This window comes from Podarcis vaucheri (genome assembly GCF_965113315.1).
Source record: "Podarcis vaucheri genome assembly, chromosome: 13".
Taxonomy (NCBI): domain Eukaryota; kingdom Metazoa; phylum Chordata; class Lepidosauria; order Squamata; family Lacertidae; genus Podarcis; species Podarcis vaucheri.
This window is the reverse complement of record NC_138751.1, coordinates 18506811-18529678: the sequence shown is the minus strand read 5'-3', so window position 1 is coordinate 18529678 and position 22868 is coordinate 18506811. Positions and strand designations below refer to the sequence as shown.

At 47.4% G+C, this 22868-nt stretch overlaps 2 protein-coding genes across 3 annotated transcripts; one reads left to right on the top strand and one right to left on the bottom strand.

Annotated features, from left to right (window-relative positions):
• The first annotated feature begins 4 nt into the window (after positions 1–4).
• Positions 5–8817, top strand: LOC309516689 (uncharacterized protein). 2 transcript variants are annotated; one of them, XM_082195475.1, is made up of 5 exons: positions 5–159; positions 386–415; positions 1763–1888; positions 4791–4875; positions 8219–8817. In XM_082195475.1, the coding sequence occupies exons 1-5, from the start codon at positions 108–110 to the stop codon at positions 8760–8762; spliced, it is 837 nt and encodes a 278-aa protein (XP_082051601.1). In that variant the 5' UTR covers positions 5–107; the 3' UTR covers positions 8763–8817. The 2 variants fall into 2 exon arrangements, with proteins under 2 accessions (XP_082051601.1, XP_082051600.1); XM_082195474.1 differs by having other exon boundaries at positions 383–415.
• A 323-nt stretch (positions 8818–9140) lies between these two features.
• TMEM238 (transmembrane protein 238) lies at positions 9141–14862 on the bottom strand. Its single transcript, XM_082195483.1, has 2 exons — positions 14057–14862; positions 9141–9366 (listed from the first exon to the last, which is right to left on the bottom strand). The coding sequence occupies exon 1, from the start codon at positions 14419–14421 to the stop codon at positions 14062–14064; it is 360 nt and encodes a 119-aa protein (XP_082051609.1). The 5' UTR covers positions 14422–14862; the 3' UTR covers positions 9141–9366; positions 14057–14061.
• Between the last annotated feature and the right edge of the window lie 8006 nt (positions 14863–22868).

The following is a 22868-nucleotide window of genomic DNA, read 5'->3' as shown; positions in this document are numbered from 1 at the left end:
CACTTCTCTGCAATTCTGACACCGTTCATGTCGCAGGCAGCCTCATGGCTCAGGCCCACCCCCTGCCACATGGAACTGGCGTCCCCAAAAGGAGAGAGATATGAGATATGAGCCAGCCTGGTCTGGCTTTTCTTCTTTGTCTAGTGCTGGTCCTAGAAGGTATGTGGAGGAACCCGCCTCCCTCAGTCCCCCAGGCTGGGATCAATGCTAGTTTCTTTTGCCATTCATTTGTTAATTTCTGTACCGCTTCATGCCAAAGTTTTAGGCTTCTAAGTGGGATGTTGCAAGAGGATCTGGCAGGTGGTGGTGGTGGGATCATTGGTGGTGGTTGTGTTTGCCGTTGCCTTCCATTCAAACTCTGATTTTGCCCTCTTCCTTCCAGCAGGTACTAGTGGGAATTTCCTCAAGCCTCTCAGTGAGTAAAAGTGCTTCTTCTTTCGCTTCCTCCTGTATCTCCCTTCCTTTCTTCTAACCCTGAAGTGCTGCTCTCAAAAAAGAGAGAGATCAAGGGGCTCCCTCCTGAGGCAACAACAAGAACCACAGCCTCAAGAAGTCCAACACTTAAAAGCAAGCGGTTGAAGAATTTGTGTCCCTCCAAATGTGTCCCATCGTCCCCTGGACAATTGACCAGGCTGGCAGGGGCTGATGGGAGTTGGAGTCCAACAGCAGCAGGAAAGCCACAGGTGTCCCGTCCCCCCCGGCTTACAATGCCCCCCCTTTGTCTTGCCCGCACTTTCCGAAGCTTCCCTTCACAGCCTTAAGAACTAAAGCAGGGATTGGCAACCTAAGGCCCATGGGCCGGATGTGGCTCAATCACCTTCTCAATCCAGCCCACGGACGGTCCGGGAATCAGCGTGTTTTTACATGAGTAGAATGTGTGCTTTTATTTAAAATGCATCTCTGGGTAATTTGTGGGGCATAGGAATTTGTTCATTTTTTCCCTTCAAAATATAGTCCGGCCCACCACATGGTCTGAGGGATGGTGGACTGGCCCACGGCTAGAAAAGGTTGCTGACCCCTGAACGAAAGGCTTGGCACCGATTCAATTTGTTCCAGTTGTAGCCAAGCCTGATGCTTTCAGGATACTCAAATTTCACATTCAGAACCAATTTTGTGTGGTGTGATTGTAAAGGCCCTGCTTGGCAGCTTCGTGTTTCTGTGATGAAATATGGGGACTCCAACTCTCATCATCCCTACCCACTGGCTGTACTTACTGGGGCCAATGGGAGGGCCAAAGGTTCCCCACTCCTGACTGAGGAGGCTGAATGCCTTCTTTCTGCATATCCAGCAGGGTTGGCCCTCTCAATAGAAAGAGTGAGGCAATCACCTCAGGCAGCTGACGCTGGGTGTCAGGAAAGGAATTGGCAAATTATTTAACATATTATTGTGGGATCCTCCGGGTGATTCATTTATTGAACGTTCATCCTGATTTGCCCACACTGTGTGAACATGTGTATTGAATGCTGAACTTGGGTGCATTTTTTGTGTGCTGCACACATGGCATTCATGGAATCATAGAATTGTAGAGTTGGAAAGGACTAACTCGCTGCAATGCAGGAATCATCCATGACAGATGGCCACCCAACCTCTGCTTAAAAACCTCCGGTGAAGGAGATTTATTGCTTATTTATTGTCATGGGAATTATGGGGGAGTCCCAGTTTACCAGTGTGGTGGAGCTGTAGGTCATTTATTTGTGAGAGGTGGCAGGACAGAAGCAACTTTAAAACTGGTTGCTTGAACGAATCTCCGTCTCTTTTCTAGCATGCCAACAGGACTCTTCCTTTCAGAAAAAATGTGGTGGCGAAGCAGAAAGTTTCTACCCTCACCAGTGCCAGCAGAAGAAATGCTGTTATAATAACCACACCTGCTACTACCATGCTGTTGATGGTAAGGATGAGCACAGTTTCGTGGCAATTAGCTTATATAGCATAAGTGAAGGCAACTCCTGCTCACTGGTTGCACGTTTTTCTTCAAAGTGAACATGTCTCTTTTCAGGGAGGGCCTGTATCACAAGGGCAGCATCTGTACTACAAACCATTCCTGTGTAATTGTCATGGTTCCCCTCTGCCCCCGCCCCAAAAGGACCTTGGGAACTGGAATTTGATGGAGGAGCTGTCAATGCTCTTGCATTAGCCCCTCTTGCAGAACCAGGGTGTCCTGGGGAGAGAGAATGACTGTCGAGCCATTGTGAGTCTGTGGCATAAATAATATTCTCCTTCCCTTGGCAAGCAGAGACTTCTTGTCGCAGGCACCTGTTGGACAGCGCCTGAGACATCACGGATGGCAAAAACAAATGTCTTTCCTCACACATGTCTGTGCCATGTTGTGCCTGATATGTGCGCTCAGTCTGCTGTATCTGTGCTTGGTTGCAATAATGGACTGGATGAGGGCCAATACACTGAAGCTTAATCCAGACAAGACTGAGATGCTGTTGGTGGTGACCAGTTGAGTGTGTGCAGATTGCTCTAGATTGGGTCACTATCCTTCTGAAGGAGCCACTTTGTGGTTTGGGGGTTCTCCTGGGCTCACTTGAGGTAACAGGCGGCCTCAGTGGGACAGAATGCCTTCTGTCAGCTTGGGCCAGTGCCCATTTACAACTTCTATCTGGACAGGGATAACTGTTTTTGAGCTTTAAAGCCCTTTCTGGCTCAGGATCCCAATGCCTTCTGCAACACTCCTTGCCCCAATATGAACCTATTTGGACCCTTAAAACTACATCTCAGGTGCCTCTCCAGGTCCCCCCCTCTGAGGGAGGCTCAGGGGGTGGTGACAAGGGAGAGGGCCTTTTCAGCTGTGGCCCCCTGTCTGAGGAATGAGCTCCCTAGCAAGGTCCACCTGATGCCTTCACTGACATCTTTACAATGGCATGTGAGGTAAAGACTTATCTTGCCCCCTCCCAAGGCTCTTGATAGTCTAAGATTACCGTATATTGTTTGTTATTAGTATGCTGCCAAAGCCACAGTGGCTGTTACAGGGGTTGTTGTTTTTTGTTCTGTTTTATGGTGCAATATATCTATTTGTTTCTAACAGAGTTGTAAGTCCTTTGAAAAATAGAGTGAAGATTATGCTGACAACTGTCAGGGCAAATTGCATTTTAATGGCTGCTTCTGTGTAAATGTGTTGTTTTTTACTAGTTTGTCATTATTACTTTCTTTACATCATGATGTTTTAAAATGTCTGAAGCCACCTTGAATCCCATCTTGGAAGAAAGGTGGGATATAAATACATATAATAATAATAATGTCATTTGGAGACCTTTGGGTAACAAGCGACTAACAAATATTTTATTATAATTGTAATTATTATTAATTTTTCTGGGGAGACACACAGGCGAGCTAAAACTAACAGCACAATCCTATCCATGTTTACTCAAAATAAGACTCATGGTGTCCAGTTTGCTTAGGACTGCTGCCAGCAAAGCTCTTTTCATTCAGGCTGAGTACATTTTACTGGCTTACAACGCTGTATGTACACGGCTTCACATACCAATGGCGGGAGTGGACTGACTGCAGAGCACACAGCCTCGTTCTAAGTGGATACAATGAATGTCTGAGGGAATATCTGGCTGTGCCCCCAAGCTGTGCCCATTTGTTTTAACATCTGCCGATAACAGCAGCTGCAATCATTTTGGGATGGGAGTATCTCCCTAGAACAGGGATTCCCAAACTGTGGCACCTGGACCACCTGTCTTTCCATGGCCTTTGTTCAGGAGGTCTGCAGCCTGTCTGTAAAAATACTAGTGAAAACCTTACAGCATTTAACACAGCACATCACAATGGCTGCGACAGGCGGGGGTGGGAAGGATTAAGTGTTCCACCAAGATGCTGGAAAAATTTCAAGTGGTCCAGTCCGTGAGGCAGGGAAGCTTGGGAACCAGCTCTCTAGAAGATGTTCTAACATCATGTATAGGTAAACCACTTAGAGGTCTTTTTGCTTGAGTAAGCATTAGTATATAGATTTTGATAAGTAGCCTGTGGGGTATTGTGCAAAAAACTAACCACAAAACTGGGAAAGCCCCACCCACCTGGAGAAAAGAAGGGGGAACTCCAGATGCTTGGAATAGGATTTATTTATTATTATGATTATTTTACTATTAGACCGTCTGCCATTATGTTTTGTGTTATGTTTTGATCATTGATGTTCTGTAATGTGTTTTTAATGTTGTACACCGCCCTAGGATCTTCTGATAAAGGGCAGTATATAAACAGAAATAATAATAATAATAATAATAATAATAATAATAATAATAATAATAATAATCAGGCCCTAACTGCTAGTTTCAACACTCTGTGTCCTCCATCTAGGCAAGTGAGAAGCTTTATTAGAGTTCAAGGGCACCTCCCAGACAAGCAAAACCACCCGAGGGGGTGCAAAGGAGGGTGAATGAGTGAGGGGGGAGAACTAAGGGCCACATTTGCTCTCCCCCCTGTCCGAGGTTGCCCAGCCTCACTCTGCATGTTTCAGAACATATCCTTCCTCAGAAGCGCATCTGGGAGGATATCAGTGACCACTAGCCATGAAGGCGATTTGCTACAAGTATTGCAGGCGGTATGTCCGTGATACCGTTTGCTGGGAATTGCAAATGAAAAGAGTGGCTGTTGTGCTGATGTCCTTCCCGTGGGCTTCCTGTGGGCATTTGGTTGGCCACTGCGAGAACAGGGTGCTGGACTCGGTGGGTCTGTGCCCTAGGGTGCCCTCTAACTCGGCCTGGATCAAGCCATGCCATCACCCATTACATCTCAGCCTCTGGGTGAGGGAATCACTAACATCTGCCTTTCCCTCCTGACAGCTGCCAGACAACGCCGGAACGCAGGGATCCTTGGCGGGATCTCTGTCATTGTGGCCATCCTCAGCATGTGTCTTTATTTCAGCTGGTAGGTGGCTCCGTTTTGGCTTCTTTGTGTACCTTCCAGCAGGTGGGGATTGAAGGATGGAAACAACGTGCAGAAAGGGAAATGTACATAAAAACCTGTGATTTTAAAAAATGCCACTGCTTTACCCAGCCCACCTTTAGCATACTTAGGAATCAAATGTTCTGCGTCCCTTTTGTAGAAAATGTTATACTTTGTGCTTGCAGAACCTGGCGATTGCATTTGCTCACAGTGCGTTAGGAAAGGCATTTGTGAATTCTCAGGGTGGATTTTTTTAAATGGACCCCAATGGTACCATTTAGTCCAGCCCCCTGAAGTTCAGGAAGCTCAGCTTAAGCATCCATGACAGATGGCCACCCAACCTCTGCTTAAAAACCTCCAAGGGAGGAGAGTCCACCACCTCTCTTGTGAGTCTGTTCCACTGTCAAACAGCTCTTACTGTCAGAAAGTACTTCCTGATGTTTAGCAGGAATCGCCTTTCTTGTGATTTGAATCCATTGGCTCTGGCCCTGCCCTCTGGAGCAGGAAAAAACAAGCTTGCTCTCTCCTCCATGTGACAAGCCTTTAGATGTTTTGCTAAAAGCCCAGGCAGCTTTAGCTGCTTTATTTTGTTATGATTGATTTGATCAGCGAGGGAACTTTGGTGCTTGTATGTGGGATCAAGATGGCAAAGCACTGGTGTGCAAAGTGTGAGTCTTTAGCTTTATTACCATTGCATTTGGGGAATGAAGCATTGGGGGGTTGGAGTGCCTATGGCTCCTTTTGAAATATCATGCTTCTGCCTTTTTTACGAGAGTGAAAGTTCTCAAGGGTTAATGCTTGATTGAGAACAGTTTTTTAAAAATGCTTTTCTCATGGTAGTGATATTACAGGGTGGCTGTGGGGGGTCTGCTCCAACCGCTCCTGATATCTTGTTTTCAAATGTATTTGAAAATGTAGTTGAAAACTATTTTTATTTGGGTAAGATCTCAGGCTCCCCCCCCCCCAAGCCTGTGGTTTTGTTAAAAGTGAAAATATCATTCTTTATGTTTTGCTAGAATTGTACTGTGGCCTGCTTTGCAAGGCGAGGGGGGGGGGGAATTGTAAAGCACTTCCGCAAATTTAAAATGCTATTACAAAAAGTTGGAAACTGCAGAGGTGGTTCAGATGAGAATGCAGTGGGCGCAGCCTGTGTATCGTAAAAGAGCATGGATTACTCTCTCCCTGCACGGCCCTAGCAGACACCTGCACACTGGATTTGCTGAGCACATGCATGTAAAGTCTAATGTTTATAGGCCGGAAGGACCTGGTTGTGTCCCATATTCTTTTTATTTCATTTTTACGTTTGCTTGGTTTTGCATTATTTCAAACGCTGCCTTCCCCACCCCTTTCAGAAGGCCCCACCTAGTTGCCCTAAAAGGTCCAGAGTCCGCCAGCCGCCACTAGTCAGATGTTTCCCCACCTCCATACTAAAAACTGCCCTCTTCCTGATATTGGTTATGAGTTTGAAATGTAATAGGGAAGATAAGAAATGCATACTGAGAGATTAGATTGGAAAATTTTCAGACAGGATTGATGGAAGTCAAAGATTTGAATGAGATGTAAAAGTATGTTTAATTACTGTTGAAAATGATGTTAAAAAAAAACTAATAAAAATTTATATTAAAAAAACCTGTCCTTTTCCACAATAATATGGGAGTTCCATAGTACTTCTAGTCTAAGCCCATAGGAGGTCCAGCTCCCTTTAAGAGAAAGAAACCAGAAACCTGGATCTGCCAAACCTCATCTCACCTTCCCAATCACCACTGACTTCACCTTTTCATTATTGGGGCCCATCTCCAATACCCACCTGTAACAAAGTACCTAATTATTATTTTTTAACATGACAGGGGATGCCCCTTCCTGCTTGCTCTATTTGCCACCACCCCTTGCCTTGCCTCAGTTTCCATCCCATAGTGTTTCCCTTTCCACATCTCCCCTCGCCATGCCTGTTTCCTCCTCAAGACCACCATTTGTTGTCTCTTCCTCAGCTTCCGAACCCACAAAAAGGCAGCAAGATCTCACGCGATATTGCAGCTTCCCACCACGTGAACGACACACCTCCCCACGCCCCACCGTCTTGCTCACCAAAAGGGCAACATCTTTTCTCTTCCTCCCTCCCTTTTTCCTTTTCTCCTTCTATTCTTTTCTCTCCCTCTCCTGCCAGAAAAAGCCCCCCTCAGTGTAAAGGAGAAAAGTACGTGTCACCCCCCCCCCCAAGTCATGGTAGTGAAGCCCCCTCCCCCATGTGACCCATTCAGGCTCTGGGCTGATCCCTTCAGGGGCCAGCTTCCAAGTTGTGCCTCAGTCCCTGTGCCTATTGTACAAAGGTGATAATCTCACCTGTTTCTCTGCAAAATTTTGCCACTGCCCCCCCCCCCCGGCCTGCAGCCACCAGAAGGCTGCCCATAATGGAATTTGGCCCCCAGGCTTTTAAAGGCCTGTTGCCCCCTCCCCATTTGGGCTTAGCTGTATACAACTGATGATAATTTGTTCTAAACTAGTAAAGAACCAGCAAACCAGAAATGAGTGGAGATTTGTAGTGAGGACGTGCCCTTTTTCCTCCTTCTCTTCACCATCTTTTGTGATTTCTCTCTAGAAAAGCAGATCCCTTAACTCTACCGGTGCAACCTTCCTCGGCTTAGGCGGAGACCCTCTTGACTCACCAGTAACGCTACTCCACACGGGTTCCTGGCATGCTTAGGAACACAACTGTTGTTAAAGTAGCTACTTTTTTTCCTGGGAAAGGTCCTGGGCCTTGTTCATGACCCAGTGTGGCAGTGGAGTTAGCGGAGCTGTCAGAAACATGACAGAAACATACCACCAGTGGCCTCATATTTTAGCCAAAGTTATTAGAAAGGCTCACTGTCAGAAAATGCAGAAGAATGGGATTTCAGAGAGCAGCCTGCTGTGGAAGTGCAGGTCCGTATCTCAGTCGTGAAGCATCATCATCTCTCATTCACCCCTTTGTGGAGCAGGCCTGTGCTGATTGCCAAGTCAAAAGCCACCTCCCTCATTCCATTAGAGCTGTTTTCAAAGGGTAAAAACACTGTGAGAAGAACCGATAGATAATGAAGCAGTCCCCAAACACTCCTCTCCCTGAGATCAAGAATCTCATGCTCCAGATAAGGGGGGAAGCAGCCAACTTGAATAATAGAAGCCAGGTGTATTTATCAGTAGAGGAGGGAATGTTGTGGCAGGGGGGTAGGGGAAGCAGAGCTCACCCCATAGAAAACCCTACATGCATGCACCCACTCCTGCATGCCATAGGAAATCCGCCTCTCCCTTCCTCCCTCCCCACGTTCTGATGTGCTTCTCTCCCACACAGGAAGTTTAAGGAGTTCCAAGTAAAGGAAAGAGAGCTGGAGAGGCCGCGGAGCGAGGGAGAAATGGCCGATTATCTGGTCAAGCTCCTGGACGAAGAAAGCGAACTGGACGACGCCCTAGATCACAGGAACCCCTGGATGCAAGGAAATTATGTGGAACAGCCACGCTGGAGCACAGAAGCGAGGATGGGAAGTATGGAGGAGCCGCCGTGGAGTGCAGAAATCACCCCGGAACCAAGCCCAGGGCCAATGCAGCCAGCGGAAACTCTGGCGCTGCCGCCGCCGGCGCCCCCAGAACCCCCACCAGCACCGCCTCCAGCCCCTCCGCCAGCGCCAGCCGGGGAACCTCCACCCCCGGCCCCTCCGCCACCTGGGGCACCAACCCCAGCAGCATCTGGGGAACCACCCCCAGCGCCTCCACCACCTCCACCTCCGCCACCTGGGGAACCAGCCCCGGCGCCATCTGGGGAACCACCCCCAGCACCTCCACCTCCGCCACCACCTCCACCACCTGGGGAACCACCCCCAGCACCTCCACCAGCATAACCACCCCATATAGCACATATATATTTATTATCAATAAAAGAGTTTAGTTTCCCCAGCCTCTGCTTATTGCTGTGGTATCTAGATCCAACCCCCCTAGAATCCTTGGTCCCCTGGGAGAGAAATCAGGAGTCCCAGTTCCTGGCCACCGTTGACAATCCTCCCTTCCATCCCAGCTATACTTTTCGATCCCATTTTTCTGCCTTTGGGCCTTCAAAAGCTCTGAGACAAGAAGAAAGGAGGCCACTTTCTTGCCCATGGCCCTGCCACTGAGTAGAAAGCCAGAATTTCTGTCTGTTGTGCCTTTGTTATGGGCCCTGGTTCAGAAGGGGTGCCCACCCACATTGCAGCAAAAAGAAAAGAACGGAGACCTTAGGGATGGGGTTGGGGGGAGGAATGCATTGTTGAAATGTATGTAAAGCAAAATCCACACAGAAACTACTGGATGAAGGTGGGCGCAGCTGGCGAAGAGATGAGTCTAATATCCCTTTCCTGGGATACGGTCAAAGGTCTCCAGTCCCAGGAGAACATCATCCAACCTGGCGAGTCCATTCATTCATTCCGCAAGTGGGCCAGAAGATCCTCCAGTTAATGGCAAGCAAGACACCTGCAAGAAAAGAAGAACGGGGGGTTGGAGCAGGAATGGAAATAGTGGCAACAGCTCCCAAGTCAAATAGGGGGAAGGGGGAAGGCACTTAAGAGGGTGGAAATTAAATTTGGGCGGTGGCATGTTGGAGTCCCCTGCCCCGGGCAAGGATGAGAAGTGCCTGGCACTCGTACGAGGTTTTGTAGCTGTAAGATTTGTATCCTGCCTTTCCACCAAATGGTGCTCAAGGCAGCCAATGACAAAAATGCAAACACAGTAAGATGCAATAGAACACAAAAGTTAAAAGGAAACACCACAAGGCCAGTAAAACAACTAAAAACAACCAGGTACAACGGTTTTTCAACATATTTGCAAGTCAGCTAGTGGGCCAAAGGCCTGTCTAAATAAAAATGCTGTTTCCTGCCAAAATAAGGGCATCAGAGGGTTGCAGAGCCAAGAAGGCTGCTCCCTGAAATTGCTGCCCAATGTGCTCCAGATGTTGGTGGGACAGGCAGGGAGGCATCTGAGGCTTTTAGCACCTCTGCAGGCTCACAATTTAGTACGATTTTTTAAAGCCTTGCTAAAAAATGGAAAACAGGTGGCAAGCCCAGACATTGCGAGGCTGCCACAGGAAGCAAAGCCCACAGCTTAGTGGTAGGAAATGTGCAGACAAAGCCCAACCCCCAGCACCCCTAGGGTAAGGCTGCCTCCGGTCTGAACCCCTAGAGAGGATGTGTGGCTTGCTGGTGGGCAATTTGGTGGCAAGGCTTCATGCCTCCCATGCTCAGCGAGGATGTTTATGTGGCAGTAGTGCTGCTGATCCCCAAGCCAATCTTCCCCCAAAGAATCCTGGGAAGTGTAGTTTGTTAAAGAGGGGCTGACAGTCGTTAGGGTTCCCCTTGCAGAGATACAATTTCCAGAGTGGTTTAACAGTCAAACCCTCTTCTTCCAAGCGCAGTCTGGGAATTGTCGCTGTGTGAGAGGGACAGGGGTCTCTTAATAGCTCTCGGCCACCTTAACAAACTACAGTTCCCAGGATCCTCTGGGGGAAGCCGTGACTGTCAAAGTGGTATAACAGTGCTGGTGTGGATGCTGCCCACTGGCCTATCCTGACCAATGGCTTTCTAGAGTTTTGGAGAGGAGACATTCCCAGCCATACTTGCAGATACGCCAGAGACTGAACCTGGAACCTTCTGTGCACATGACAGATGCTCTACCACTGTGCTATGAGCTCTTCCTTTTCAAGCAGAGGCTTCTGCAAAGCAGGACATATGGCCATCTTAATGGCAGCAGGGGTTCAGGCGCTTGGTAGGCAAAGAAAAAAGCGAGCAATGGCTTGCTGGGCAGAGGGGGCAGGGAGGAGGCTGCGTATGCCACTGTGAGCCCCTTGAAGGAAGGGTGCAATAGCAATAAACTAAATAAATAGAAGTAGAATCATAGAATGGTAGTCCAACCCTCTGCAACGCAGGAATCTCTTGCCTAATGTGGGGCTCGAACCCACAAGCCTGCGATTAAGAGTCTTCTGCTCTACTGACTGAGCCACATTAGCAGGTTTTGGAAAGCGGAGGGTGGGGAGATGCAGGTTTAGAAAGCTCAAGAAACAGGGCTGTGAAGAACTTGAAGACAAGCTGAATGCAACCCAGCGAGCAGACTTTTATGTGCCCCCACCCCATCCACCTCTCAAACAGACGGAAAACAAAACTGAGCTTGTCACATATATAGCAGGAATGATGCCGTGTTCAGCATAGAAGGTGGTCACCCTCGCAGTCTGCCAGAGATGCCAGGATGGGTGTGTGTGCGTGTGGGAATGTGAGGATTGTCTCTTGTTTCATCCAGATTAAAAAAACCAACACCCAACAACACCTGCTGTCTCTGGTTTCAGGCCATGTTGTGTTAAAAGTTTAATGATGATACTGAAAGAGGAACAAAAGTGAAAAGGGAAGCTAGAAGGCAGAAGAGAGAGCAGGGCTGTGGTCTGCAAAGGATGCAGAAGGGCAGAAGCTGGCCTCTGCCGGATTAGACCAAGGCTCCACCTGAACCATCCTTGATTTAGGTCTCCTGGGCCATTTTGGCCAGGTCACCCCCAACTGCCTTGCACCTGGTATCATGTCTATGGTGTCAGGTGTGGGATAGACTGGCATAGCTGGCATAGTCTGGCATAGTCAGTCATAGACATAATCAGTCATAGACTGGCATAGACTGGCATAGACTGGCATAGTCAAAAGGGGTTTTTCAGGCACAGACGATGGACAGCGCCTATAAAGCCCTTTGCAAGGAGGCTGAAGCACTGACTATCGCACACGATAAAGCACACAGACTTTATTCAAGTTCTTAAGATTCTAGAGTCTAGACCAGGCATCCCCAAACTCAGCCCTCCAGATGTTTTTGGGACTACAATTCCCATCATCCCTGACCACTGGTCTTGTAAGCTAGGGATGATAGGAGTTGTAGTCCCAAAACATCTGGAGGACAGAGTTTGGGGGTGCCTGGTCTAGACTAAGTGCCTGTTTCCAAGGCTGCCTTGGGGAAGATCCCAGCAAGGCATATGGCCTCCCCCCTCCCCCCACTGTGTTTTCCAGATTCTGGTATATATTGCCTCTGAACATGGGTGATTCATTTAGCAAACATGGCCAATAGACCTGTTTTCCACGAATGTGTCCAATCCTTCTTAAAAGTCATCTTAGCTGTTGTCACATCCCAAAAAATCCGCACAGCAGGCAGAAATCTATCAGGTGCAACTTCTTCTGGCAGAGAGATAGTGATGATGAACAAAGTTTTGCTAGCTGAATTTTTGTTTGCTGCTCAACGTGAAAGAACACACACACACACACACCTGCACCTGGTCGATAAGGGTGACTGGGGCTCTTTCTCAGCTCTCCAGGGAAACGTAAGGGAACAGGTAATAATGCTAAGCATCTGCTCTGCCATTGAGCTACAGCCCATTCACAAGATGCTCCGGGTCAACAAGTCTCCCCTTCCATTAAGGCTGTGGTTCCCAAACTTTTCCCTGCCACGGACCACTTGAAATTTGCTGAGAGTCTTGGCGGACCACTAAAAGAGTTTCTGATTGTAGCATTTGCAACTTGCTGTTGCTAGAGGCCGGATGATTTTTTTAATCGTAGTTTTATTGCATCTTTTATTTCTTACATAATGTATTCTATTGTACTGCAATTTGAATTCTATAGAATCCAAGTGGTAATGAAATAAAAAGTAAAAGGAGTAATAAAGATATTATTAAAAATCAATATATTTAACTCAATGGATGTGCCATCTTCTGTCTTCAAATTCAGAGACACATCACAGCCCACCTGAATGAAGCTTGTGGACCACCAGGGATCTGTGTTGGTTTGGGAACCCTTGCTTTAAATGATCTGCAGCAGAGGGGTGCTGGGGTTGGCAGAAGCAGCCCATCGAGGGAAAGTGTGGCTGCTCACCCTACAAATCCAATCTGTCCCAGAATAGCTGCTGGTTCGATTCTCACACGGTCACAAATGCCTTGGGGGAAAGTCGGGTTTAATTCCACCTCTTTCGTGCTAATTGTAGATCAAAAGGATGCCAAGGGAGCAACTGGTCCAGGTTAAAGCATGCACATCCCACAATATTAAAGGATTATGACAGATTGGGACAGACATTGCCTCAACCAAATCACCCAGATGGCCAGGAAAATAAAACTTCAAAAACACATAATTCCTAACGCCTTTTATTAGCAAGCTGGTGTGCAGAAATCAGCAGGGGAAAATTTTCACGGCATGAAAGCGAAACATAATCGCCCACCTGATGTCAAGCAAGCTATTAAAGGCAGCAAGTTAGAAAGTCTGCAGCTCTTGTGGCTGCAGAGACTTGCCCAAGGAAATCAGAGCAGGACACAGGCAGGTAATTTATACCAAGGCTGGGTTCACACTTACTAGGTTTCCAGTGCTGGTTTTTTAAACAGAATACAGTGGTACCTTGGGTTAAGTACTTAATTCGTTCCAGAGGTCCGTTCTTAACCTAAAACTGTTCTTAACCTGAAGCATCACTTTAGCTAGTGGGGCCTCCCGTTGACGCCACGCGATTTCTGTTCTCATCCTGAAGCAAAGTTCTTAACCCGAGGTACTATTTCTGGGTTAGCGAAGTCTGTAACCTGAAGTGTCTGTAACCCGAGGTACCACTGTAATAGAATATGAAAATAATAGAATTGTAGAGTTGGACGGGATCCTGAGAGTAATCTAGTCCAACCCCTTGCAATGCAGAGATTTCAGCTAAAGCATCCATGACAGATGGCCATTCAAACTCTGCCTTAAGACCTCCAAGAAAGGAGAGTCCACTACCTCCAAAGGGACTCTGTTCCGCTGTCAAACTGTTTACACATGTATTCTTTGATGGATCGCTTCTCAAGCCACCTTCACACCAGCTGGTTCTCTAGACAATTTGTCAACCCCTTTGCATCGTGCAAAAGCATCCCGCCCCGCCAACGCCTCCTGGTGTGAACACAAACAGAAGCGAATCTGACACTAATGAAGCGGCGCTGATGTGAACAGTTGGACGGCGGGAAAGAGCCACGCAAGGCGTTGAAAACGACGGCGACAACTCCACTGCGCCCTGAGCCTAGTAACGTCAACACACCCCGAGCAGGACCACGGGACCGGTCTATCTAGTCCAATACTGCCGACCCGGACTGGCAGCAGCCGTCCATCGGGAGACGCGGTGGACGGGCAGGGCTGGGCATTACCTCGTCTAGGCGGCTTCCCGGCTGCTCTGCACCGTCCTCATGGCCAGCCGAGTGTCCTGGCGCCGGGACCACGTCCTCGAGATCTTCCTGGCCAGGCGGGCCAGCGTGCCGCCCTTGGCGCCGTAGTCCCTGGCCAGCTCTTCGGGGGCGATCTCGATGTTGCCCGTGTACCACATGATCCAGCCCAGCAGGCTCAGGAAGACCAGCACGGCGCCCGAGTAGATCAGCAGGTCGCCGAAGTCGCGGCCCCGAAGGCGCAGCCGCGCGAAGATGCCCGTCAGCAGCGCCCCGGTGCCCGCGGCGTCCATGAGCACCGCGAAGGCCAAGGCCAGCCGGCAGCGGCCCAGCCCCGAGGGGGAGCCCATGATGGCCGGGGATCGGCGGCGCCCGTCGTCCAGGGGGGCCGCGCGGCACGTCGGGGCTGCTTCCCAAGAGGGAGAAGCGGGGCGAGCTTCAGGATCGGGAAGGGCGCTGCAAAAAAGCAAAAGTGTGGGGTGGTGGGTGGGAGATTTTGGACGGCGCAAAAGCTCCCAAGTCACAGTGAGGCAACCCGAGAGGGCAGGAAGAGGAAGGGGAGCGGGACGGTGCCCTTCCAGGCAAAACCCCGTCCGGGGAAATGGAGGGAGGAGGAGGGCGAGGAAGGACAGCGGGGAAGGCGGCCCGGGCAGGAAGGAGGAGTGGCCCAGGTGAGAGAGACCCGGGAAAGCGGCCCGACCAGTTTCATAAGGGGAGGGATCGGCAAACAGGTAGTAGACGTATCGGTTTGGCTGTGCTCTCACGATCCGGGGATCCAGGCTCTCCAAGCCCCCTGCCGACCTTGAGCTACCCTGTCTCCCAGCCTAATTTGGGAGTCCACGATGCTTGCTCGTTTTCTCTCACTGCCCCACCTCCTCCCCAAGAATCTGTTTCTCACTTGGCTTGGGGGGGACCCAGGAGTCCCCGTCTTGTCCGCTCAACCCCGTTCCCTTTTCACCATGTGCAGAATTAGTCATCAGCTCAGGCACGCACTGCAATGGGCCCAATCATAAAGGCGCAAGAGAAGCTTCCTGCTCCCTTTTGTGCGGACAGCCAACCAAGTTGGAAGGGGTGTGGCGGGTGGCGGTGCTATTTACAGCCCTGGATGTGCAGGAATGCATTGTGTTTCTTAAGCCGCCTTTTGTCAATGATGCAGCCCTGCAGGAATAACTGCAGTCAAGGCTGCATTCCTAAGCGCACCGGCAAGGGCCTAACGCCCACTGAACTCAATGGGACTTGCTTAGGTAACATATAGGAAACAGCCCCGCCACCTTTCGCCTCCCTAAAGTAGGCATTTCACACTTGCCCTTGTGGGTGCAGGTGTCATCTCTTGATTACACACAGTGGCGTAGTGTGGGGGTGCCAGGGGTGCCGGCCGCACCGGGCGCAACATTTGGGGGCGCGCGTTTGGCCGGCTCTTCTTGAGGAAGCAGGAACCCCACTGTCCTCGGACCTCCTCCGAAGGCTGGCGGTGGGGCGGAGAGACCTTCTCCCCGCGCCAGCCTTCGGATGGCTGTCCTGAAGACTTGTGGTGGGAGCAGTGGCGTAGCGTGGGGGGTGGAGGGGGGGCCTGCCGCACCTGGCGCAACATCTGGGGGGGGCGCGGAAGAGACTCGAGTGCTAAAATCCACGGGTTAGGGGGCGCAAATTACTTGCCTTGCCCTGGGTGCTGAGAACCCACGCTACGCCACTGATTACACACACCTGTCCTGCAAAGTTACGTGGTTTCAGCAGGAAGTTATGGGACATGCGAGGATTGGAAACGAATCAGTATGTCCCTCCTGTAACTTTGCCGGCACAAACAATAGTATTGAAGGCAGGATGACATGTAACTGCCAATAGCGCCATGAGCACAAATCATCATGAGTGCACAATAAAAAGAATTCTGGATGGATTAAGGTAACCATTTTTTCCTCTTTATTTATTTATTTTATTTATTAATTTAACATAATTATTACAAAATATAAGCAAAATATTGCAAATACATACACAATACATACACAAAATACATATACAATACGTATATATTTCAGATAAGCACACATATATAAAAAAAGAACAGAAGAGAAAAAACTAGAAAAGAAAAAAGAAGGAATAGAGAAAAGAAGAAGAAAAGTTGGAAGAATTTCTTCCAAATTTATTCTACAAATATCTCAGTATGAAAATATTAATAAAATTTCATTGATTGAGTTCCATCGCTTACTCTGCGCTTCCTATATCCTATATCTTTTAAGCAAGATTGTATCTGTTATTCCGTATTTTTCCCATACAATCTCACACAAATATTCTAATCAATAAGTTTTCTAAATCTTCCATAAATCTATTCTAAGCACAACCAATACTTTAGACTAAGGTAACCATTATATTGTATTTGAAATCAGGGAAGTAAAGAGCATTGAAATGAGAGGAACAATAATCTCCAATTATTAAAAGACCAGACAAATTCAAGGAGCATATATGGCTATCAATGTCTACAAGCCACAGTGGCAATGCTCTGCTTCCATGCTCAGAGGCAGAAAAGCATTACTTCTGAAGCTTCTGAATATCAGTTGCTGGAAACTACAGGAGGGGAAAGGGCTCTTGGGCTTGCATCTTGCGGCAACCAGATGCCGGACTGGATTGGCCCTTGGCCTGATCCATGCGTGATGATGACTGCAGATGACATTAACAGGTAAGGCATTATGGGTGTGCATACCACCATAAGCTTTGGGTCATCCCAAATGATACACTTGCAGCTCCAGGAGACTGTCTTTTCTTAAAAGGCATTGGGTGATGTTTTAAACTCTCATGCAAATAAGGAGCTGGGAACATGTAGCCGGCTTCAACATTACCCATTTCTGCCCCCTGGTTAACATCTGAGAGCCAGTGTGGTGTAGTGGTTAGGAGCGGTAGACTTGTAATCTGGTGAACCGGGTTCGCGTCCCCGCTCCTCCACATGCAGCTGCTGGGTGACCTTGGGCTAGTCACACTTCTCTGAAGTCTCTCAGCCCCACTCACCTCACAGAGTGTTTGTTGTGGGGGAGGAAGGGAAAGGAGAATGTTAGCCGCTTTGAGACTCCTGAAGGGGAGTGATAAAGCGGGATATCAAATCCAAAATCTTCTTCTTCTAACACGAGAGATCTCAGACTGATCTCAGGTGGTGGTGCAATGGGTCAGTGTGTCTGGCTCTTAGCCAGAAGGTTGATGGTTTGGACCCACCCAGGGACTGCGGTAGACAGAATTCCTGCATTGCAGGTGGTTGGACTAGATGGCCCTCAGGGTCCCTCTCAACTCTACAGTTTTATTATTCCCTGAGATGTAAGGCCATTGTGCCAGAAGCTACATAGAGCCCCTTAAATGCTTTCTGTATGTTGCCTCTATTGTGGCCACATACAGCCTCTGACCATGTGGTGAAACCCAGTTTTGCCGCCTCTCTGCAGCTTCTTAGGAATTCAAGGAAGTGGAACTATATGTTTGCCTATGCTACAAAAGCTTGGTTCATGTTTCCTGCTTAGCAGGACAGTTGCTTCCTGGTGGGAGGATCAAACACACTTTGTTTGAACAGCAGAGTCATGCGAGACCAACAGGTCACATGCAAAGTGCTGGCCTGGCACTGGTGTGGGAATTCTTCACATGATCTTCCTGTCCCATGGGATTCTTTCATTTATTCCTGCATCGCCAGAGCTGCATGGGGAAAGCAACCTCGATACCATGCTGGTGACATGTGAATCAGATCTCTGGCACATCGGATAAGACGGCTAAGGACCCTGTGACTAGCTCCAAATGGCCAAGATCCCCCCCTTTTCCACGGAACATAATAAATTTGCACTGTTCCAAGACACTGCACTGCCATTTCTGAACACGCTTTGATCTTTGCAACTGTTTGATGTAGGAAAAGCTTCATGGCAAGCCCCACCCCCAGGCAATAAAACGATTTGCATTTTTAACAAGCTTTGTTCTCCACTCTACTTCTCTCTCTGGCTGGAATTAGCTGTTTTTCCATTCTGCCTGATTAAAGTATCTGTGTAACTCAAAAGCTTGCAAGCTTCTCTCCCAGGCAAACCTTAAAACATATCAAAAACCTAGTTCTTTTTTTGGGTGGGGGGAAGTGTATTGGAGTATCTTGTAGAATGGGTTTGGTCACTTGGGTGGTGGGATTCAAGCCCTGCCTCAGCCAGAGACACAACAGGAGGTGGTTTTGGCCTCAGTAACCCTATCTTTAAAATGGGGATGTTATCACCAGGTAGTTTATGAGAGCACTATTTACCCTGAGCAAGTAGGAACAACAACAAAATGTTAGAGTGTATTTTCACCTTTTACCAGGAGTGCTCCGGTTCAGGGTTCTAGCAAGCTGGCCACATCCTCTTCCAGAATACTGTTATCTAAAACATTTCCTCTTCTGCAACTCCATTTTCATTTTTCTTTTTCAAGTGACACTCAACATTCCAAGGCTACTGAGCTTGATAAGTCCCCTCATTGGGCTGTCCTTTTGGGGGCAGTATTGCCTCTAATTCTTTTTAATATATATATATATATATATTCTTTTTGTACATCTGCAAAACTTGGGGTTTCCCCAACCATGCTAAAACCATCCCTCTTGTTTCTCAGTGACTCTGCTTTTACTGCAAGCCTGCCTGAACTTCCCACCTACATAAGGATTTAGAAAGAATGATTTATAGCCCAGTTTTCCTTTGCAACGAAGCCCAAGGCAGCTCTCCCCACAGCAGTCACAAAAATAAGAACATCACAATCACTTAGCAAAACGAGACACAACCCAGGCAATATTATTCAGCTAACTGCCTGAGCCTGTGCACATTTATTCAATTACGTCCCAGTGGCCTAGATTGTATGCAGAGCACTGTAAACTGCCGTTAATGGTTTACTTTGAAGGTCCAGGTGGCTCTTTATATTACTGCACTCCTGGTGTGAGCAGAAATAACAAATCATAATTTATATGGTTACATTTGAACTAGGGGTTTTGGTTTGCTTCAGTCAAACAAGCCAGAGTTGGGAGTAACATTGTATTCACATTATGGTTTTGTTTGGAATGAAGCAAAACAGTGTCCCTGGTTTGGACGTAACACTAAACTAGAGACTGTCCCTCCCACAGCACAAGCAGGGGCTGCAAAGTTAGAGCCATCTGCATATTCATATTCAAACCATTAACAATAGTTTTCCATGGTATGCAAACATAGCTAATGAGTTTAATGGAGTTTGTGGGTTAAACCACAAAGCCAAGGAATTGCCAAGGTCGGCGGTTTGAATCCCCGCGGTGGGGTGAGCTCCCGTTGCTTGGTCCCAGCTCCTGCCCACCTAGCAGTTCGAAAGGATGTCAAAGTGCAGGTAGATAAATAGGTACCGCTCAGGTGGGAAGGTAAACGGTGTTTCCGTGCGCTGCTCTGGTTCGCCAGAAGCGGCTTAGTCATGCTGGCCACATGACCCGGAAGCTGTACGCCGGCTCCCTTGGCCAATAAAGCGAGATGAGCGCAGCAACCCCAGAGCTGGTCACGACTGGACCGAATGGTCAGGGGTCCCTTTACCTTTACCTAAGCATGTACAGGAATGCAGATTAAATGGCAATCCCCAGTGAAAAATGTGGGAATCAGTAAAATCTATGGCCAAGAATTCATAAACGCTGGCTTTGGAGTATGTCCTGTACAACTCAGTGTGACACTCCAGAGAAGACAGAGGGTGAGCTGGAAGACCCCCTTTCAAGATTCTTTACCTTTTTACCTTTACGCTAAGCCAAGGCTTATGGTCAATTGCTCCCTGCTTGACAAAAGGGAGGAGTGTAGCAGGAGCAATTCAGCAGCATGCACTACCATCCCTAAACTATATATTATGGCTTAGCCTGAGAAACACTAAGCCAGTGTGTAGTGTCATCATGACTTCACAGGAAGGTGTTAAGTTTTCTTCCCACATTTTCTGATAATGCTAACTGTGGAGACTGATGTAAATGAGAGAGTAAGGACCCACAGCAGTTCTTGTATTCCTTTTCAAGACCATCCTCTAATCTCAAATACTAAGAACACCCTCTTGTTTATTACAATGCTGATTCAGTCTGTTTTAAACTATCTTTCTTTCCCCTTTCCCCCCAACTGGCAAAAACCGAGGTGTGTTTGGTACATTAGCGATGGAGCCGCAAGGTGCTGCATCTGTCCCAATTTTGAAATGTTTGGTTGAATTAAGGCACTTACAATTTTAAACAGAGCTGAACAGTTCAATTTGATGTGCTAAGTTAGACAATGCATAGGTTTAGAACCGACAATAAAAATAATGACTACACATATTTCTGTTTCCTAAAATGTTCAATTTGAAGGGGTTTTTTTTTGGGGGGGGGGTGTTTTTCACATATTGTGTCAGAATTTCCAAAAACATGTGCACCTCTAGTCCCGTTCTAGAATGAGAGAGAGAAGCAAGCGCACTGCCAGCAGAGGCAATTGAGCTGTGCTGTACAGTACTTTCACAGTTAAGTCATTAGTAATATTAGCTCAGTGGCAGAGGACATGATTTGCCTACAGACGAGTCCCAGCATCAATCCTTGGCATCTACAGTTGGTTTTTTTTTAAGGGCTGGGAAAAACCTTTAAAGAACAGCTGCCTGTTTGATTAGTAGCCAGTAGCTTAGTTACTTCCAATTCATTATTTATATCCCGCTTTTCTGTGAAAACACAAAATGTACAATAATAATAATAATAATAATATCTTTATTGTCATTGCCCCCTCTCGGGGACAACGAAATTACTTGGCTGCTCCATCCACCCAGGTAGGGCACTCCACACAAAATCAAAACAACTATAAAAACACTAATTAAAACAATACAGTATAAAACAGCAAGGAAGATTAGATGACTTTCAAAGTCCAGGCTTCCCATTCAGGGCCGAGATCGCTCTGGGGAAGAAGCTGTTCTTAAGACGGCTCGTTCTTGTCTTCACCGTCCTGTATCTCCGTCCCGACGGCAGGAGCTCGAAGAGACAGTGACCAGGATGCGATGGATCTTTTACTATGTCCAATGCCTTCCTATGGCACCTTGTGGCATAAATCTGCTCTAAGGTGGAGAGTGGGCAGCCAACAATGCTCTCTGCTGCCTTAACAACTCTGCACAACCCCAACCTGTCCCGGGTAGTACAGCTTCCATACCACACACATAAGCCATAAGTGAGCACGCTCTCAATGGCACAGTGATAGAAGGCAAGCAGCAGTTTCTGCGGAAGATGATTTTTCCTTAGAATTCTCAAAAAGTACAGTCTCTGCTGCACCTTCTTCACAAGCCCCCTTGTGTTGACACTCCAGGACAGATCCTCTTGTAATTCAATGCCCAGAAATCTGAACGTTGTTACAAACGTTGTTACAAACACGGATTTACACTAAAATAAAAAATTAATTTTATTAATCTAGATTTTCAAGACAGCCTTCAAGAGAGAACCATGAAACAAATATAAAACAGATAAAAAAACGCATCAGAAACAAAAGCAATTATCATAGCAACATTAAAAGTACAAAGAGCAGTAGATATAAAATCAGTTAAAATCCCAATAAAAATATAAATAATACAAGATAAAAAGCAAAATTAAAATGATTATTATTTGTTTATTAAAAACAATAATTGCTGCTTGTTTTTAAAACCTGAAGGTGGTTTACAAAAACAGAGAAACAATGAAATTATCAGTAAAAAACAGTTGAAAATATTTAAAACATTTAAAAATAATTAAAATCAACAATAAGCTAAAAACCAGATTAAAACATGTGTTTACATTCTGTATTGCTGGATAGGCTTGCCTAAACAAAAATGTTTCCAGCAGGTGCTGAAAGGAGTAACATGATTGTATTAGCACTTTAAAAACATCAAAGACAAGAGTTCTAAAACACCCAGCAACTAACAGCATATGCAGTGGGTGAAGCTGTAACCCTGGGAGGAAGCCCCTTTGGACCCCAGCACCTCCACAAAGGCGGTCCTGATGGGACAGAGAGCAGGGCTTCCATAGCCCATTTTTAAGGCCAGGCAGGTTCATATAGGAGCAGGACAGGAACAGCCAGAATATTCATTTAGCCTAGCATTCTGCTTTCCATAAAGGCAAACCAGGTATCTCTGTGAAACCAAGTTCCAAAGGTCTGAGTCAGTATTAGAAAGATAAATCTGTTGATACACAAACAAAACCACTTCCTTTCAGGAAACAACACAGCAACAAATACCGTACATTAAAAATTGTCTTCAGGCAGGCTGGTACAGTGGATGGGGTGGAGTGGGGGGGGGGAAGAGTAGCAGGAGGCAGAGTAGGAGGCAGGGATTCCAACTTGAATATTGGGGAGGCCCGGCATCACATGATACAGTGCACACACACCATTTGAATGGCAACTTGGGGGGGGCAGCAGCCCCTCACAATATTTTATGGGGGGAGGTGAAGATCCCTCGGCCCCTAGGAGCCGGCTCCTGTGGCAGGAGGGTCAAACCTTTCAAGGTAGGCATTTTGGCCCCTGAGGCAAACGACAAAACGCCTCCCCCCCCGCCAGGGAAGAGGGGATGAGAAGATCTCCATCAAGAACAAGGGGGGAAATAAAGATCTACACCAGGATCTTGTGGATCCTGCCATCCTTGGGGTTGATCTGCTGCTTCAGCAACAAGTGACTCTGAAGGGAAGCTGAACTGAAATCAAATAATCCAAAGTGCGGGGAGAAGAACCATCAACCTCATACGCGAAACGTGAATCTATCTATCTCCAGGCAGGAACGCCCAACCAGCTTTAACATGTCATATGACCCGGTGTCACGTGAGTGCAGAAAGTTAATACTTCTTCTCCCTCGGCTGCTGTTGCTTCTTC